The 20261-nt window shown below is 44.1% G+C and overlaps 1 protein-coding gene across 3 annotated transcripts in view; it reads left to right on the forward strand.

Annotated features, from left to right (window-relative positions):
* LOC102563183 (cytochrome b5 reductase 4) overlaps positions 1-18505 on the forward strand; it is a 72354-nt gene extending 53849 nt beyond the window's left edge. For all 3 annotated transcript variants that reach the window (XM_006265931.4, XM_019496888.2, XM_019496885.2), the window contains exons 13-16: positions 2279-2429; positions 9128-9214; positions 15428-15592; positions 17926-18505. In XM_006265931.4, coding sequence (XP_006265993.1) covers positions 2279-2429; positions 9128-9214; positions 15428-15592; positions 17926-17980 — 458 coding nt within the window. In that variant the 3' untranslated portion in view covers positions 17981-18505. The remainder of the gene's footprint in view (positions 1-2278; positions 2430-9127; positions 9215-15427; positions 15593-17925) is intronic.
* The last annotated feature ends 1756 nt before the right edge of the window (positions 18506-20261 follow it).

Genomic DNA, 20261 nt, shown 5'->3' on the forward strand with positions numbered 1-20261 from the left:
GGCATCAATAATGACTCCAAGATCCTTTTCTGCCTCTGCACTGATGAGAACGGAGTTCCCCAGCTTGTAGGTATGCTGCTGGATCTTCCTCCCCAGGTGCAGCACCTTGCACTTGCCCATGTTGAAACCCATCCTGTTCTCATCCGCCCACCCCTGTAACCTGTCTAGGTCTGATTGCAACCTATTTCTCCCTCCTAACGTGCCCACTTCTCCCCACATCTTAGTGTCATCTGCGAATTTGAACAGGGTGCTTTTTACCCCCTTGTCCAAGTCACTGATGAAGACGTTGAACAGTGCAGGTCCGAGGACTGAGCCCTGGGGGACCCCAGTGCCCACATCCCTCCAGGTTGAAAATGACCCATCCACCACCACTCTCTGGGTGTGGCCCTCCAGCCAGTTAGTGACCCATTTGACTGTATAGGTGTCAACACCATGGTCCCCTAGTTTTTTAATGCGAATGGGGTGAGAGACAGTGTCGAAGGCCTTCCTGAAGTCCAGAAAGACTATATCCATTGCTACACCTGCATCTAAGGATTTTGTGACCTGGTCATAGAAGGCCACCAGGTTGGTCTGACAGGACCTGCCTCTAACAAACCCATGTTGGTTGCCCCTAAGCATAACCTCCCCTGCTGGCCCCTCGCGGACATGCAGCAGGATAACTCTCAAAGAGCTTACCCAGGATTGAGGTAAGATTAAGTGGCCTATAGTATCCTGGGTCCTCCTTCCTCCCTTTTTTGAAAATGGGAAGCACATTGGCCCTTTTCCAGTCCTCCAGCACCTCGCCAGAGCACCATGAGTGCTCGTAAAGCTGTGCCAGGGGTCCCTCAATGACCTCTGCTAGTTCCCTCAGCACTCTGGGGTGGAGGTCATCAGGACCAGCTGATTTTAATACGTCCAGTCCCTCCAGAAGTTCCCTGACTAGATCCTCCCTGACCCTAGGCCTGGGTGCGCCTCCCCTGGGGCCTGAGGGGGTCCCGGTGGGTGGGCTGATTCGGTCCCTTCTCAGGAAAATGGAGGCAAAGAAATGGTTAAATAGGTTAACTTTGTCGTCTGGTATGATGACCAGATTTCCTAGCGTGTCTTGCAGAGGCCCCACGTTACCCGGTACCTTCTGTTTGCCCCCTATGTAAGGACTTCTTGTTGTCCTTGATCCGGGTAGCTAGTCCCAGTTCCATCTCCACCTTGGCCTTCCTGACTCTTCCTGCAGCCCCGAGCAACCGAGGTATAGTCCTCCCTGGTGATGGCCCCTCCCTTCCTTTGGGTGTATGCCTCCCTTTTAGCTAGGAGACATTCCCGTATGCTTTTGGTGAGCCATGGGGGCTTTTGTGCCCTCTTGCCCCCTTTGATCTGTGTTGGGATTACGTCCCTTTGGGCTTGGAGGATCGTCTCCTTAAGGAACAACCACTCTTCTTGGACACCTGACTCCCTCCCCTCCCCTCCCCTCCCCTCCCCTCCCCTCCGGGACCTCAGTACCTCCCCGACTATTCTCCTTACCTCATTGAAGTCTGCCCTCCTGAAGTCCAGGGCTGCTGCCTTGCTGCAGGTTTTTGCCACATTGTGCTGGATGGTGAATTCCAGCAGACGATGATCGCTGTTGCCCAGGTGGTCGAGCACCCGCAGCCCCCTCACGAGGTCGTCGCCTGTGGCCAGCACCAGATCCAACAAGGTGTATACCCTGGTGGGGCTGTGCATCTCCTGGGTTAGATGGAGGTCCTGTATTTTGGCTAGGAACCTACGTGAGCAGTCAGACCTGGCTGACTACTCTTCTCAGCAGATGTCTGGAAAGTTCAGGTCACCCATGATGACCACATCTTTTGACCTAAATACCTCCATGAGCTAACTTAAGAATTCCCGGTCTAGGTCTTCCTCTTGGTTCTCATGGACCAAAGCAATCCAGACCTATTTTTGTGAGAAATGTTGGTAGGAATGCAGGACACAACTTGACCTTGCTTCTGTTAGTATGAGAGAGGGGTGTGTGTGTGTGTGTGCGTGTGTTGCTTCTGTTAGTATGAGAGAGGTAGGTGTGTGTGTAAAACAAACAAACAAACAAAAAACCACACAAAAAAAACCCAAAACAAACCATGTTGCTTAAGCAATTTTCCCTTAAAGAGGAGAAACTAAATATGGTAGATATTAGTCATGCTATATAACACCTGGAAAACGCTCTCCTATTATGCTCGTGCATTATGATGATAATGGCAGTATAGAAACCTGTTTATAATAGATAACCAGTATTTCAATTTTTATTCATGATTACTCTTCTGTTTTTACTGTACAGGAGACTATATTTATGTGAGCAATCCTGAGGGTAGCTTTCAGAAGTCCCAGGTTCAAACTTTGGAAGATTTGTTTTTATTGGCAGCAGGCACAGGCTTCACTCCAATGATTAAACTACTGAATTATGTTCTGACTAACGTTAATAGTCTCTGGTATGTATGTGCCAAACCCAGATAATCTTTAAAAGACAAAATAAGATTTTAACTCTTCACTTCAGCATCTTATTAAAGTAATTAATTTGTATCCATATCCATCTTGGTGTCTGCTTTGGGTAAAGTGAGTGTTTGAAATAGCAGCAGCCAGCTTCCCATCTGTGCTAGGACTCTGATTGTTGTTGGTACTGATAGACATGTCAATGGGTTTGAGTGATGGTAGAAATCTATTTCATGGTTTTGTTCATAGTGTAGGCAGTGTGTTAGTGATTAGAGACTGTCACATGTATCCATTTAGACTCCTCTGTTGTATAAAGTACCACCAGAGAGTTTCCGTTAAACACTATCTTAGATAAAAGTTTTGACTAGCCAGCAAGGATTGGATTAGACGTGTTAACCATGCTTTGATATGCATAGCCCAAACCATGCTGGATAACAGAAAATGATTTTGATAGTTTTATATGGAATTAGTTAAACATGGGGTAGAAATAAAGTGTAGATTGGGAACTTAAGTATTTCACTTTGTTCTTTGCCTAAAACAACTAAGCTACAAAAAGTTGAGGTCTAGCAACAGCAACAACCAAAATACTGTGAAAATTTTATCTTTCACAAGTGAAAGGTTCCTATACTATTACTCTTTAATTTATTAAATTAACTAACTGAAGACATCACTATAATTATTTTTGGAAAATATAATCTCCCATGAAGACACTTTTAAGATGCAAGTTGCATCATTTTCTGGAGGAATCTGATGTCTGCAGCAAAGCTTCAGAAGATTTATCTTAACTACAGTAACAGTTAAATGATAGTGCACATAAAGCAGTAAAATAATAGAAGGCAAAGGTGGAAAAGACCTAGTGACCCTTTCTGATTTCATTGACAGGGTAGGGATGATTCTCTACAGTATAACATCTATTTTTTGCTGGACCTGTGTATTTGGATTCTCTCAAAACATTTAATCAATAACAATGGCTTTCATTCATTTTAAACTCGACAGGTTATGATTTATTAAATCTTTCTAGGTATATCAAAATAATACTGTTCCATCATGGGTTTAACCTTCAGGTCATTCTTTATAGCAAAGTTAAATAGCTATTGCATGTATTGCAATGATAATCTGTTTCCAGAAAAGTTTTTAAAATCTACATTGTTTTCTATAAAGTAATTGTCTAGTGAGCCTGATTTCTATTCCTGGAAAACTGGTAGAAACAATAATAAAAAAAAGAATTGTTCAGCACAGGCATAAATATGACTTACTGAGGGGGGAATCAACATGGCTTTGTCACAGGAAGATTGTGCCTCGCCAACCTACTAGAACTCTTTGATGATGTGGGCAGTAAGCAGTGGATCAGGGCCGTCCAGTTGACATAGTATATTTGGGCTTCCAAAAAGCTTTTGACAAGCTTCCCCATCAGGTAATTGTGGTATTACAGGGAACATCCAGTCATGGATTAGGAATTAGCCGAGACAGAAAGCAAAGAGCGAGTATATATGGTCAGTTTTAAGGAAATAAATAAATAGTGGAGTCCCCCATGGATCTGTGTTGAGACTAGTGTCATTTAACATGTACATCAGGGGTCAGCAATGTGTTTGGAAAGAGTGCCAAAAGCACCTGCAAGCTCAGCTTGTAAGATGTTGGCATGCCAGGAGCAGATGGTATGGGAGCTGCAAAGGGCCCGATCCTTGTTGTGGCAGTACAGCCATGACTTCTTCCTTGCCATCCACCCCAAGGTGCACATGCCAAGCAAAATGCCTTTGCATGCCACACTCTGGCACCCGGGCCAGAAGTTGCCTACCCCTGATGTACGTAAATGATCTGGAAAAAGGGGTGAGTTATGTGGTGATCAAATTTGCTGATGACACAAAATTATTCAAAGTGATAAAAATCGAGGACTGGGAGGAACTACAGAAGGATCTGGCATGATTGAGCAAATGGGCGATTAAATGTCTGATGAGTGTAGATAGGTGATGCACGTGGACAAAAATAACCCAAACTATACCTATGCTATGATGTGTTCTACATTAGCTGTTACCGCATAGGAAAGGGATCTAGGAGTCATTTGGGAGAGTTTACTAAAAACATCGGCTCAGTGCTCAGCAGCTGTCAAAAAAGCAAACAATATGTTGGGGATTAGTAAGAAGCAAATTGTAAACAAAATGGGAAGCATCATCATGCTCCTTTATAAGTTCATGGTGTAGCCACACCTTGAGTACTGTACCCAATTCTGGTCCCGACATCTCAAAAAAAAGATTGAAGAACTAGAGAAGGTCCAGAGAAGAGCAACAAACATGATTAGTGGTATGTAGGGACTTCCATATGAGGAGAAACTAAAGAGGCTAGGTCTATTCAGTTTATAAAAAGAGATGCTTGAGGGGACGTAAGAGTTTACAAAACACTAAAAGGTGAAGAGAAAATAAATAGATATTTATTATTTACTGTCTCTCGCAATACAAAAACTAGGGATCACAAAATGAAACCGGTAGGTAGTAAGTTTAAAACTAACAAAATGAAATTCATTTTAACATGGCATGTAAGTAAAGTGTTGGACTTGTTGCCACCAGAAATTGTGGAAGCTGACAGTTTAGCTAGATTCAAAAAGGGATTGGACAGATTCTTGGAGGAAAGGAGCCTCAGTAGCTATTGAGCATGGGAGTTAGGGATACAGCCTCTAAATTAGAACTTCCTGGATGTTAGGTACTGGAGGCTTCAAGTGAAAGGGGAACAGTGGGGAAAAAAACCCTTGTTATACCTTGTTCACTCTCCCTTTTGGCATCCACTCTGCCTCTGTGAGTAGGGACAGAAATTATACATAAGCCAGTATAAGTGATCAGAAACTGGTTGACATCTGTAACAAACAGAAGTTCAGTGCATGTAAACAGCTTTCAAAATGGCTGAAACCAATTTAAGATTAACCCGGATGGAAGTAGCATCAGACTTAACTGATTTAGGTTAAATTGGTTTATTGAATTTCTGTCCCAGATCCCTTTCATATTCGAGTTAATTCGCAGTCCCCCAGCATCCCAGGATGCTTTGCCACCTCCCCTGCAAACTTCCCCTTGCAGGGTGGGTGGGCTAGCTTTGGCCCAAGCTGTCTGCTCCTGTCCAACAGGGAGGCATGTTCTAGAACCCTTCCCCCAGCTTTTGGCCTGGGCTACTGCAGGCATGTGGCTGCATTTCCAGAATTAAAAGTGAATGTCGGTGGTTAGGGGGTTTCGTAGCCTTTTACAGTCTGCTTTAGTTTTTACCAATATGGATAATTTGATGTCATTTGGAAGCTTGACCACTTCACTAGTAAGAACTATACTAGGCTTATGAAGATGGAACAAGTTTTGCCATAATCAGTTATTGGCCTAAAGTAGCAACTACTAAAGTGGAAACAGTTTCAGTAGTTCAGTCACTGTTGGCACATGTTAGTGCACCATTCTGGCAGTGGGGGTTGCTACCTGGCTATGACCCACTGTCACCAGCGACAGCATGCAGCCCCAAGGCTGCGCGTCTGTCAGACCTGGATGGGGCCCGCACGGCCACCTGGGCTGTGGTATGGGCACTGCAGCAGAGGCATCTGCACCCCTGGGCCAGGTGCCAGTGGACCATGGCTGCACAGTTGGCCTTTGTGCAGCACTGCTGCCATGTGTGACCCACCCTGCCATCTGGGCAGCTATCGCCTGGAAGATCTTCTCAGTGTGGTAGCCTGCTTTGAAATGTCAAATGGCCCCGAATTGCCAAAACATCAGCCACCTCATTTGCCCTCCAACTGGGTCCTGGGTGCCAGCACTGGACCCTCTGCCTGGGTCCTGCCACTTGCCTCACTAGCAGGGATCCTGGTATTGCCTATTTAAAAACTGCAAATTCTCTGATTAAAAAAAATCTCAAATTCACTCTTTAAAAGACTGCAAAAACCATGTTCTTCCACAATTAAAATAAATAACCACTATATATGTGCATATAGGGTGAGGGGGAGAGGGAGATCAGTTGGGCAGTCTTTTATAAATATATTTACAATTTAAAAGCAATTTGGAAGCCTACCAGTGTCTCTATAATCATAATAAAATAAATTCCAAATATCGATATGCTTTGATGTTTGCTTTTGGTTTTCTTATCATGGAAAACTTAGAGCTTCCTCTGACACGTTCACTAACCAGTATGTGGGGACAGCTGCCCCTGTAGCCACAGCTCCTACCAGCAGGTTTCATCCTGTCTGGCAGCTGGGTTTGCTGGGTGTGTGATGCGGTGATGTGAGGTTTGCAGGAGAAGTGGAGGGGGGAATGTAGGTGGATGTGGGGCTGGTTTGGGGTATGTGGGGTGGTGTGGGGGATGTGGGGCACCACACGTGTGCCTCCCCACCCCCTGCGGCGGACAGCCCCCAGCGCATTAGCTTTCAGGCACAGCCCTGAGGCTGCACATCGCTGTGGACCCCATGGAGAACTGGCTCAGCCCACCCTACTAGTGTGCACCTTTGGACAGGAGCTGCGGCTGGTGGCAGGAGCTGTCCCGGTCCTGTCCAAAGGCACGCTAGTGGGGCATTCTCCCTGCACAGACTGCAGGTTGCAGCGCTGCAGCAGGCATGGCTTAGCAGCTGCTGCTGCCAGCGCCAGGGGCTGTGCAGCACAGGGGGTGGAGGGGGTGGGCGTGTGGCAGCTCCTCTAAACCCCCTCACACAGCCCCCCCCCTCCAGTCCCTGCTTACCTAGGACAGTGCCTGGGGCCACACTGATGGGTCATGCCGCAGCCTTTCCTCACTTCTGTTTGCCCTGCACGCAGCAGGAGCATTATAGAGACTCTCTGGCCAGATGCTAGAGCATCTCTGGAGGTCCCAGCCCTGGCTTGCCTCAGGGCACACTACAGAACCGTGCCCTGTGCCACTTTTTTCCCCAGGTGTTTTTTTTGTTTGTTTTTTTTTTATTTAGAGCCTGTGCTGCAAATATGCTGTGGGGGGAACATTTTTTGTTCTCAGTGTGCTTCTTGCTGCAACAGTCCTGTGTGCGCTCATCTGGACCTGCCCTGTGTAATTCTTAATTTCTATTTTTCTGGAAATGGAGGAAATGTAGCCTAGATTTTGCCATTTGCCAACCACTCTAATTTTAGAATTGAAAAAAATGCTTCACTGGGGCTTTTCTCTGCTTATCGATAAATTATCTAAAACCTGTACAATTGTAGATAGCTTTTCTAGAATTGTATGGGACCCTGAGGACTTGAAATTCCTTCTTTCTCCAGCCGGTACTGCTGAAAAAGTGGATGTTATGCAAAAAGTGGCATATTTTTTCTTTGTTCCCCTGGATGCAGGGAATGACTTTGCTATTGATCAATAGCAAGTCATTCTCTGCTTAACTACTTTTGGGAGAAAGTCTTGTCTGAAGGCAGAGGTTTCCCAGCAACTTGAAGTGCTGACCCAGTTAACCCCTCCCCTCCACTCGAAATATTGGTCCTTGTAGTGTCCTCAGACTACAGCAAAAATAACAAAATAATTGAACAGAGCATAAATTGGAGATGGGAAATACCTGCAGTGGGAGACTTAAACCCAAGGTCATTTGGCTGCTTTTTTCCCCTCCAAGTTAAATAAATATGAACCAAACATTTTATATGAACTACATGAATATTTGATGTAGCGGTTTGTTCAGTTCATAGTTTGAGAACCATGGAGTCTAACTGTGACATTTCTGGGATTCCACCTACAATTTAAGAATTGTGTTGGAGATCATAAGCTCTAGACTGCAGACTTCATTTTGATTAATAAGTCTGGTGGTCTTTTCTCTCTACTGTCCTATTTACCTCCTTTGCAGACTAAATTTTTTAAGGGGTACTACCGAAAGGCTAATAATAAAGATTGCTGATTTAAATGATCTACCACTTGAAAAAGTACACCTTTACAAAATAGGCTAGTTTCTACCCAGAAGAATTTGTTATCAGGAAAGAGGTCAGCAAGAATGAGAAGTGCCAGATTCTGCATGTTTTTTCTCAATCGTGCACTAATCTCTCTTGTGCTTCTTTTCTTTATTTATGTATTTATTTGCATTTTTAAGTGTATTTTGAATCGCCATAAAAATCTATTATATTAAAATTGCCCTTTTTAATAGTGGTTTTAAATTTCTAAACAGTTGTGCTTCAGAGTGTTTCTTATTTAAAAATATCTCAACAGCTTTTAGCCCTGTGGGCTGGATGAGTTCTGCAGGGTTGGGGCTGAAAGACTGATCAGGTACATGCCAGATTGGGCCTTGGTCCCATGTGCTATATTGTGCCGTCAGCCCTGCTCCCAAATCGGGCCCCTGCCCTACTTGATTGGACCTGCCATTCCAGCTCTGGTCTTGCATGCACCAGACCAGGTCTGCCATCCCAGCCTCTCACACACCAGCTAAATCCCATGCACAGGGCCATGTCATTTGACCTGTGGGGTTTGGAAATTTGGTGATGGGGGAGCACTGGTAGTATTAATTGCCACTTTTCTCCCACTGTCAAACTTCTGGATCCTTCAGGAGCCCCATGAGATCACATAGCTTCTTGAGCTAGGAGTCGGTCACCCCTGTTTTACACCCTAAAGGTTAAGTTTATAGACGTGAAGTTAATATATAACCATTCTGTATGCCCAGTTTTTATGAAGGCATTTAACTCTGGAGTCTGGTATCTCTAAATGCTAACATTACTCCTGATAATGTTAGCAAGCTGCAATTAAATATTTATTATCAAAATTGTATTTTTTAAAGGACAGTGAAATTGATGTTCTTCAATAAAACAGAAGATGACATACTTTGGAGAGACCAGCTGGAACAGTTAATCCTTCAAGATAAAAGGTATGAATTTCTACACAATATAATATATATGATTGATTGTTTATTAATTGTAGTATTTGTAACTCCCATATTGTCTTAGTATGTTGGCAGCCCTGATATGAAGTGTTTTGTAAAAATCAATACAAGGAGAATAGTTTCCTTACGCACTCTCCTTGCCCCCCGCCCTTTACTCGATGCTCCCTCCTGATCAGTGCAGAGGCAAAAAAACACAGTTTTAAATATGATGTGGTTCTTGCTTCCCGCCTGTTAGCAACAAACATCAGGGCTGCCAGGGCCCCTTAGCCAATCATTGGCAAGCAGCAAAACAGTGCCATATTAAGCTGCCGTTTTTGCCTTCTTTGCAGATCAGGAGCAAACGGCAAGCAGTGGGGCCCCTCTCCCAATCAACTGTTGAGGGGCATACAGGGGAAGCTTCAAGATTAAAGGAGCTGCTGTGCAGCCCACTCTGTCCATTAATTTGGTGGGTTCCTAATGAGGGGCAGCACTGGGGAGGAAGCTTGGGGAGCTGTGGCCACTCCTCCCCCCTGCTGAGCTTGCCCTGCCCTGCTCCTACCCACAACACAGCCCCACCGGGAAGAGGCTGGGGCTGCCCCTGTCCCTAATCATGGGTGACTTGTGGGAGGGCACATGCCCGTCTACCCCCCACCCCCTCCAATTTCCATCAAGGCCATTGGCAGGGGCCCAAGTAGCTTGCACTGCATTGCTGGCCAGGTCTGGGACTGGGGCTGCAGCAAACAGCCTGAGCCCAGCCAGCACACCGTGCAGTAAGCCTCCCCTGGTGCCACTTCTGTACCTGCCCGCATTGTTTCGGGGGGAAGGGGAAGGGACACCAGCAACTACTGCCTCATGAGCCCGATGCCTGCACTGGTTGCCTGTGTGCCTGCACTCCTGGTTGGGGGTGGCCGGGCTCTGGCAGCCAGTCTGCGTAATTTCTTCCTTCTTTTTCCCTTCCCCCTTCTTTCTCTCTTCTTTTTCTTCCACCACTTTCTCTCTCTCCCCTCCCTTCTTTCTTCCCCCCCTCTGTCTCTTACTTTTTCTTCCCCCCCTTTCTCTTCCCTCTGCTTTCTTTCCCCCCGGCTCTTTCTCGTCCCTCTTCTTTCTCCCCCTCTTCTCCCCTCCTCACTTCCCTTTTTTTTCTTTTTTTTCCTGCTTCTTTCTTTTTCTTTCTCCCCCCCCTTTCTTCTCTCCTCTCTCTTTTTCTCTTCACAACATTCTTAACAAAACCCCCCCCCCACAAAACAATGAAGGTAATATATGAAGTTTTATTTATTGTCACCTTACTGTAACAAAATTATGATTATTAACTATATTAATATGCAGTGCATCCTGCCATGTACCCCCACCCCAGTTTTGTTTTTCTGGCATGCCGGCACTCGCACATTACAAGGTAGACATTATGTTTTTTTTGTCACTCTGGCCAAAAACATTGCCTACTGCTGGTATAGATTGTAACAGAGTTTGGAATCCACATCCTGATGCCAAGGAGGCATAAGGAATAGCACACAGGGTACTTCTTGGTTTTCCTTCTGTCATTTTGCCATCGTGTAATTCATGCTACCATGTCAGCTGTACCTCAGTGATCTCCTTCAACATTGCTTCATTTCATCATGGAGTGACCTGAACTCATAACCTGACTTGCTATAAGTAAATCAGGGGCCATGGCAGCCAGTGTCCAAAGGTTGTCAAAAGGTCCCAGGAAGAGGGCCAAGCCCCTTGCTGCAGAGTAAGGCAAAAACCTCCAGAGTCCATATGAATCTGACCATGGGGTAGAATTCCTTCCTAAACCCAGATATGGCAGTCAGCCTAACCCTGAGTGAAGGGGCAAGACTCTTTAGGCAGGAATCTCTGGCTTTGTCCCAAAAGGAGCATTGGTACACTCCAGTCAAAAGCCCCAGCCTTGGCTGCAGACAATACCCAGTGCCTCTGAAAAAGGTTTAAAAAAACCTTACACATTTAGCAGCAGGGGGCAGGGCAGAAGAAAGGAGAGATTCCCTCCCAGCTCTACTGGGCAACCAGCAAAGCCCAGAACCATGGAAAATACCTGTCATAAAACATAAGCCTATATCATCCCTGACCAGTGGCTGTCCAATCTCTTCCTGAATATCTCCAGTGATGGAGAGTGATGCAGAGTCCACAGCTTCCCTAGGTAGTCTGTTCTACCGCTGAACTGTTTTAACAGTGCAGTATACAGATGTTCAGGATTTTTCTCCAAAAGCAAAAATGACTGCCCCAGAAGAAAATTAACCTTGGAACAACCAGAATTAAATCATTTACAGGAGAGTTTATTTGAGAGAGTGAACACCTGCATGTGTTCTCTACTGAGCGAAGCCATGACACCAGTCCCAGCATCCCAGAGTGCCTGGTCTCCCCAAGCCACCGTCCCCTTCCACCTCTGGAGACAAGTGTGTTGCTTGCTAAAATGGAACATGCCCCCTTTGTAATCTCCATGTTGTGCTGTGGGTACCTCTGGCTACATGGTATCAGTGCTGCAAACTCTGCTCTTCATGGTAAATTTACCTCAGGTTTGTTCTCCTGGTAGAAAACTTACCCAAGGAGCATTCTTCCAGACTATCTGAACGTATGCATGCAGCATTAGTCTTATGCTAGTTTGCAGTTCCAGGTAGCCAACTATCAAATGCTTTTGATCCTATGTCATTTAAAAATATAGGAGTGCCTGGCGTCCTTTCCAGTAGATTTCCTTCAGATCCTGAGGAAATGTTTAGTCCTTTTGACTGCAACCTCTTGCAGACCTAACTTGGCATGTGCTTTCAAGTTTCTTTTTAAGTGGTTAGAGCTTTTAAAAAAAACCCCCATGAAAATTAGATTCTGAAGCACAGCTCTATGGCTGGGGATGAATTAATTGACCATTTCTGCAACTGTGAATAAACAGGGCATTAATATGCCAGCATATTTTTTTTTAACCATAGACAACATCAAAACTAGATGAAGTGCATGCAGTACCAGTCGAGTTGCTTGAATTAGATCTGATTATGGTACTTGAGCATCGCTATTGTTTAAGCATTAATTCTGGAAAGGAATTCAATATTATAGGAGATAATAGGGTTGGAGATTTTTTTTATACTGCTGGATGAAAAAGATGAGTTTTCAACTAATGGCTTTGTGTGATGCACATTATCTAGTTTCTGCCTTTTTATCCTAAGAGTCGGCATTCATGGTGAAATCTTTTTTCTGACATGCATCACCAACCGTTCATGCAAAAATCATCTTGTTTATGAAGGAAGAGTAAAAGCTTCATTTAATATTACTTCAGTACAGGAAGAGAGCATTTGCATGAAGTATATTCCAATGTGAGCATATGATTTGCTGAGATGAGCAGAAGTATTTACATATTGTTGATATTGGCATCAAAGAAATACTCATATAGTTTCTTCTATATACATTTATTTAACTTGGATGAGAAATGATGACATTTGTATTTCTCATTTGTTGATGGTCTTGACAATGGGTGGGGAGAAGATTTTGTTTCTAGTTTTAAGACGAGTTGTGATAACTGCATAATTTTAGAATATAATTTGTGGGGGAAAGCAAAGCATCCTCTTGTAGCCTTATACATTTGCATAGTGAATCTGGAATTTAAAAAGTCATCATAGTCTTTATATGAAGTTGTTAATATCTGTTGGCTTCTTAGTGGTGAGTGCTGTTGAATCCTGACTTGCTCCACAGGAGGTGAAGAGGTCTTACTCTCTTCTCTGATTCTGCTGATAGCACTAGGGCTTAATCTCTGTGGTATTTTACGATAGAATTCAAAAGCAGACAAAATTACGTAATATTTTAAACATACAAGAAAATAGACCTTTTGGTAAAATTGCTTGTTATTTGGAACACAGAATTAAGAAGGGTAGCTATTTATAAAAATGGGTAATTAGATAGCATCATAATGGCTAAAAAGCTCTGAGAACTGATGCCATCCACTGTCTAGAAAAGTGACTAATCCAACCCATGAAAAGTTTAGAGGGTATTAAAATATATTAGTGCTGCTGTTTTAGTGGTTTGTGTTGCCTTCCACTTCTGTATGCCCCTACTTATCTAACATATGCTGTCAGATTGCTCATCCCCCAAAGAAAAAAAGAATTTGACTTTCACATTGTGGAAGATGCCTAACTGGAAATGAAGGTGTAGATTGTTTGAATTTGTTTTGAATGATATCAAAAGTTTTCATTAATGAAAGTTACTAAGCAAATAGATAAAAAAACGAATTAATGAAGAGAATTTTGGTCTTGATTAAAGAAATCTGTGACGTGCTTTGCTTTTTTCAGACTTGTAAAGTAGGACTTGGGATTTACTATGGCAGAAAAATGATTGCATATTCTAAAATGAATGACTTCATGGGAGTAGTTTGCTCCAATATTTTTAATTAAATAAGACTATAGCATTCTGGGTTATGAAAAATGTTTTGTGCATAACAAAATGTTTCAAAATCTTCCAAATGGCAGGGTACTAGTAAGCTTCTCAAATAAAAGCTTTTCATAAGATGTACTCTAACAAGTGATTCTGGTCTGTATTCAGAAAGCTATCAACTTAAAGACAAACCTTGCTTTTGCTTCCATTAGCATTTGCAGTGGCAACTTATCTGTAACAGTGGACTGCAGATTCTGCTCCTTCTTGTGTGCCTCCAGCAGAATCATTTACTTACATCAGTACAAATCCACAGAAGGCAGTGGTTTTTCTGCAGGAGGAACCCTTGAATGGTGTGTGGAAGTCAGGCAGGACTCCTCTGACTAATTCAAATGTTGAATTAGAAATTATGATCCTAAATTCTCTTTGTTACTTCTGTTTGTTACTTCCTCCATTATTTCTCAATATTTTGTAATGGGAAAAAATGTTCTGTATATTAAATTATATTGAAATGCTGTTTATACCGCTGCCCATTTAATATTGCATTAAATTATGAGGCTGTGACTCTGTTGTGGGATGTAGGAATTTATGATTTCTTGACCTTGTGAAATTAAGCAGCCCTGTTAAAGACTGATGGAATTGTTAATGCCTGATAATGCCTTGGACCTTAGTGAAGTCAGTTTACTGATTTTTGCTGAGCCATAATACATTCTTTATCCAGATGCTGTAAACATACGTTACACTGTTATGAGTGAATGCACTGAAGTTTAAAGTGAAAAATCAGTATTGTACCTTATTTGTATAGCAGCAATCTCTAGCAGCCCTTGTGCTATGTTTTGGATGGCTCTCACGCTGGTGGGCTTCATGTGAGTTTCAAATACAGAGCTGACAGTGCTTGTATTGCTCATTGCCTATCAACAAATGACCGTGGTGACAGATCTTTGGAACCAATGAAAGTATTAGCTTTTTCGTTAGTGAAATTCTCTCATATTTCCCCTAACATGATTTAATATGCCTGCTTTACCACTTCAGTTATTACATATTAACATAATACTGCCCTGAAACTTATATAAAATGTTATAGTATAATAGAAATATGAATTTTCCCTTGGAACCTTCTAGTCTGTCTAGTAGGCAGCCAGTTCTACAATGGAATATATATAGCATTCTGCCTTGACAGACTGCACTAACTACATGCATAAGACTAGTAATGCTGTGTTGAAATTGTATGACAAATGGAAAATATTAAGAAATATCTATTAAGGCTCTGGCAGTAACCCATTACAGTGGGAATGGAGAGGAGCTAGGGGAAAATGTCATGCAGATTATTAGTTCTGAGATGAATAAATAATGCTGCATAACAAATGTATGCCTATAGAACAGGGGTGGGCAATTATTTGGGCTGGAGGGCCACTCAAGGAGTTTTGGTGAGCTGTTGTGGGCCAGATCATCATCTCCTCCCCCCCGCCCTCTGCCCCCAAACTCACCAAAACGCCCTAAGTAGCTCTGCTTCATGTTGTGCTGGGTGGCTGGCATTGGACCACGGGTGGGTGGGGAGCGGCATCCAGGAGCGGAATGAGCAGATGGGGCCAGGGCTTGGATCCCGGGGCCGTGACAGCATGGGGCGGGAGCCTGGGTCTGGGGCCTGGGGCAGAGCCATGATCCACTTGCTGCATGCCCCTACAAGGGGCACCAGTTCTGCAGGCACGGGCATGTGGGGAGCATGCCAGGTGGGAACTGAGGGACTCATCAGGGGCTGGACAAAATCCTGTGGCAGCCTGGATCCATCCCACATGCCATATTTTGCCACCCCTGCTATAGAAACAATATTTTTAAAACCTGTTCTCCTGTTTTCCAGATTTGAGGCTCAGTTTATTCTTTCAGAGCCAAGTAAAGAATGGAATGGCAAACGAGGGAAAATATCTTCATCTCTGCTTTCTGAGTTTTTTAAAAGGAGCAAACAAGATTCCAAAGTACTTATATGCATCTGTGGTTCAGCACCTTTTACAGAGCAAGGAGAACGGTGAGTGTAAAAGTTACTATTTCTGTACCCATAGTGTACAGAACTTCACCATTTCTAAAAACAGCTCTTTGAATATTTTTGTATGAAAAAAATCATAACTGTGTGTGCGGTTTATAAGCAGGGATCCAGGTTTTCCGTTTCCCACAGAAAAATGGGCCAAAACGTGGATTTTCCCCTTTACCACAGGAAAATGCGGGTTTCTCATTTTAATGGAGAAACCCATGGATTTTGTGCTTTTGCAAAGAGCTCTATGCAGGCTGGCAGAGTTCTAGCCTGCAAGGGGCTGGGAGGGAGCCTGAGGAGGGTGGCTAGGTAGGGGGTGCCATGTGCATGTATATGGACATGGCCACCAGGCAGCCTGGAGAGCAGCTCCCACAGGTGGTGGGGAGGGGAGGGAAATTGAAGTCCCCTTAGGGATGGAGTTGGTCAGGGCTGGGGCTGCTGCCCAGCTGGGTGGTATGTGAGACTTGGGGCCCAGGGCCACAATGCACAGCAGCAGGGCCCTGCAGGGAGTGGGAATGGGCCGCGGGTGGCTTGTCTCAGGGGGCGTAGGTTGAGGGTCAGCTCCCTTCTACTGCACGTGCTCCTGGGTCAGGCAGGTAGTACCTGTATCCCCAGATCTGTGTGCGGGTTGGGGGTGGGCTGCCTGCTGTGGACTTGGGCTTCTGCCCTGCTGCCCTCCCCAGGGGCCTCTGCAGCCCAGCAGGTGCAACCCAGCACTTCACAAGGCAGCTGCTTGCCACTACAAGCTCCACGATGCCCTGGTGAAGTGTCCCCTGTGTGTGTGGCAGCACTCATAGGCACAGACCTGCGCTGCTGCTCCCCTGGTGCCATGTGCAGGGAATGCCTTACCAGGGCAGCACAGAGCTCGCAGTGGCAGGCAGGTGCCCGTGCAGTCCTGCTGTGCCCTGCAGTGCTGGATTAACCTGTCTAGCTGGGGAGGCCCTGGGGAGGGGAGCAGGTGAGAGCCTGAGCCTGCAGCGTGCAGCCTGTGCCTACCCCCATCCTGTGCATAGATCTGGGGACAGTGGTCCCTGCTATCTGCCCCAGGAAGCATGCACAGTAGCAGGGAGCTGCCCCTGCTCACAACCCGAGCCTGCAGCAGGAAGACAGTGCCCCGGGGTTCTGTTCTGCTGCAGCAGCTAGCGCCTCCTGCTGGGGGCAGGGGACTGTGGACCTGGGTCCCTGGCCCCATAGTCCTGGAAGCTGGGGGCCTCCTCCAGCAGGGCTGGTGGGGGGGTGAGGGGCACCAGCAGGGCAAGAGGGCTGTGGTGGGGAGAGAGGGGCACTATCGGGGGTGGGGGGGCTGTGGGTGGGGAGTGAGGGGCACCAGAGGGGTGGAGGGGGGAGTGACAGTCTTTTCACTTCTATCATGGATTTGGGGGGTTTTATCAGAAAATTTGCAAATTTTGTCAGGGAAAACCAGGATCCCTGTTTTATAAGTAATTGTCCATTTGCAAAGAATGGGTTAAAATTGTAGGGGAAATCTTGTTTTTATATCAAGTCTTTTTGCTACTATGCACCATTCCTTTGAAGCTAAATATTAGGTTACCACAGGTTTTAAAAGAACATTAGTTTAGAATTTATAGAAAATTCCTGCATCACTTTCAGTCCAGATTTCAGAAATTCATGCAGACTGTTCGAAGTTTTCACTCTTAAAGTATTAATATTGAAAGATGCTGAGTGTTCAAGATTTTGAAAATGAATCTAACTTGGAGAAAGTCATATTTCTGATGCTCAAGAATTACTGAAAGAGAGATCCATGTAATTTCTGCTAGTTCCTGGTAGTCTGTCTGCTGAGAGTCATTAAAGTCTAGAATGTTTCTAACAGATTTCAAATAAAAAATGTAATGTATTTGTGTTTGTAATGCATCTATTCAGATGTATGGATTATAAGAGAAGAAAAATAAGGATAAAAATACATCTCTTCACCCAATCCTCTCCCAATTCTAAAATATTGAACCAGCTGTGGACAGTTGTTATACATAGCTGTGTTGAAATAGAAAAAGTTGCACACTAAGAGAGGATGGAATTCAGCCATTAGAGAAAAATAAATTTTAAAGATTTTGATTCTGCAGATAGTAGTTCAAATATTAAATAGCTCTTATTTTTAGAAAATGTTTTAGCATCATCAAGGATTTTTGTTCCATGTATGAATTTATTTGTAGGCATGGAAGGTCTTCTCAGTGTGTTTGACTGGACTATGTTCCATTAGTTCTTGCTATTGAAAATGCCAGAAGGTAGCTGCTAAACTGTTAAAATGTTTTGATTAACACTCCTGTTTGTTTAGTCTCCAGACATTCAAATTTATCTATTTCATTTTTGGTTTTCAGGTTTCTGAAGGATCTTGGCTATTGCAAAGAAGAGATCCATAGTTTTACTGCATAAGCTGACGCAATTTTATTTATTTACATTCATGATTAAATTTCAATTCTTAAAATGAAAGCCATTTTGTATGGCTTAAAATTTGACTCTTGGTATCAGATTATATTTCTTGAATAGAATATGTCTTTGGGGAAAAGGATTTTGTACTGTGTTTTCTCTTGTTTTGTATTTATTTTTGCTAAAATTCAACTAGGGTAATAATTTATTGTAGAGGCAAGTACATTTTTACAGTACACATTATATTAGATGTTAAATTTTGTTGGTACACAAGGACTCTTCATAGCTATAATTTATCACCATTGTAAGCACTGTTATATAAAAATCTACTTGAAACATTTATTGCATTTCTGTATATAAAATGTCTTTTTAGCAATACTGTCTGAATTTAAATATTGCACTGTTAACTCAGGTAAATGATCGCTTCCAGTATGTTCTCATTGTTGATCTCTGAAATCTGTTTGACTGGTAAGTGATCAAAACATGTTATTGACCTTGTACATAATGTTGCACAATAAAAGATAAAATGCATTTGTATGACAAAGTGTAAATTCAGGTGCACTAAGTAGTAAAAAGGTTAAAAATATGGCACTTGCCATGTGCAAGACAGATGTTTAATATTCTGTTTTCTGTGTTATTGAGGGGAAGGATGATCCAAATGCTTAAGGCACCCTCAAGTAAGTGTGCAAGTGTGGGGTTTAGGCCCCCATAGGGAGGGAGTTGGACAGAGCTGGAGCTGCTGCCCAGCCAGGCGGTGCATGTGGGCCAAGGGCCACAATACACAGCAGCAGGGCCCTGTGGGGAGCAGAAGGGGCCGGGTCTGGCTCGTCCAGGGCATAGCGGGGTTCAGGCTGGCTCCCCACCGCTGCGTTTGGTCCTGGGGTGGTCAAGGGGGACCTGTGTCCCCAGATCCGTGTGCTGGGCGGGGGTGGGCACAGGTTGTGGTCTCAGGCTCTCACACTGCTGCCTTTCCAGGGGCCTCCACAGCCCAGTGGGTGCAATCCTAGGACTTATTTATGGCAGAGATGAATCTAGGTCTCCCATCTCAGACTTCCTACATGATCTTGGGCTGTCAAGGAAGGGCCTTATGAAGAAAAATGGATTAAAGTTTGCAGTGTAGCCAAGTACTAGTGTAACGAGTAATAGGGACAGTGTGAGTACCTAAAAGAAATGGACATTTGTTGTCATGACATGAGATGAGAGTATTTTGAATCTGTGGCTCTGCTTTCTAAAATAGTGATCCCCAAAGTTTGTGCCATGCCACACACAGTGTACCACAAGAGTAACAGAATTATGCCACAGGTTCCCCTTGTGCGAGAAAGTGTAAATGCATTTCTTGCCCTCCCTCTTCCTTTCCTTAACCCTCCATTCAGTACCCTGTGCCTGCCACACCTACTCCAGCCTGCAGCTGCTCCTTTGGGGGCTGTCACCTCTGCTGTTGCCTTTCCCCACCTTCAGGCATCCCCTGTGTAACACCCCCCATGCCCCCTCCAGCCCATGCTGCCAGCAGCGTGGCTTTGAGCAGGTGGATGCAGACAGAGTCATGCTTTAGAGTCATGTTTTGGAGCCCAGTTTGTCCCTTCCATTTCTCCCATGCTCCTGGGGCCAGCAGGAGGGGCTGTGGAAGTGGTTACCAGCATGTGTGGAACAACCTTAGCATCAGGGGCTGTTCTTCCTCCCTGAGGTATAGATTAGGGGTAAAAAGGGGGAGGCAGTGGAAAGAGTAGAGCATAGTATGACGAGGTCCTGCTTCTGCTGACCTTAAGGCTGCCTAGATAGTGATTCTCAACTTTTTTTTAGTCTTAATCCTTTCTGATTGATCTCTGATTTTTCAGCTGGGATGCTGCTAAATTCAGAAAAGCTATTGAAGGGGCTTTGAGGCTAAAAAGGTTGGGAGCCACTGGTAAAGACTAATTCTTTGCTTAAAGATGTATTTGTTGTTTTTTTAACAGTATGTCTTGGCACTCGTGTGATTTCCTCTGGCAGGGAGATTGAATATGATATATTTTGGGGAAAAAAATAAATATATATACACATACACATACCTTTTTGGGTGTAAGAATGAAGTGTGCTGCCAATTTTAATCCAGAAAGGTGTGCCCCAGGTATCAAAAGTTTGGGAAACATTAGTTCAAGGTTACATAATTTGATAAGTGGCTAAAATTTAGTATAGAATAGTATTTGAGACAGAGAAGCAGCAAAATAATTAGTTATCCTTTTCCTGGTTATAAGCATGTGCGACAATAGTTGTTGCAAGTAATCTTATCTATATGCATCCTTCCCTATTG

This window comes from Alligator mississippiensis, chromosome 1 (assembly GCF_030867095.1).
Source record: "Alligator mississippiensis isolate rAllMis1 chromosome 1, rAllMis1, whole genome shotgun sequence".
NCBI classification, from domain to species: Eukaryota; Metazoa; Chordata; order Crocodylia; family Alligatoridae; genus Alligator; species Alligator mississippiensis.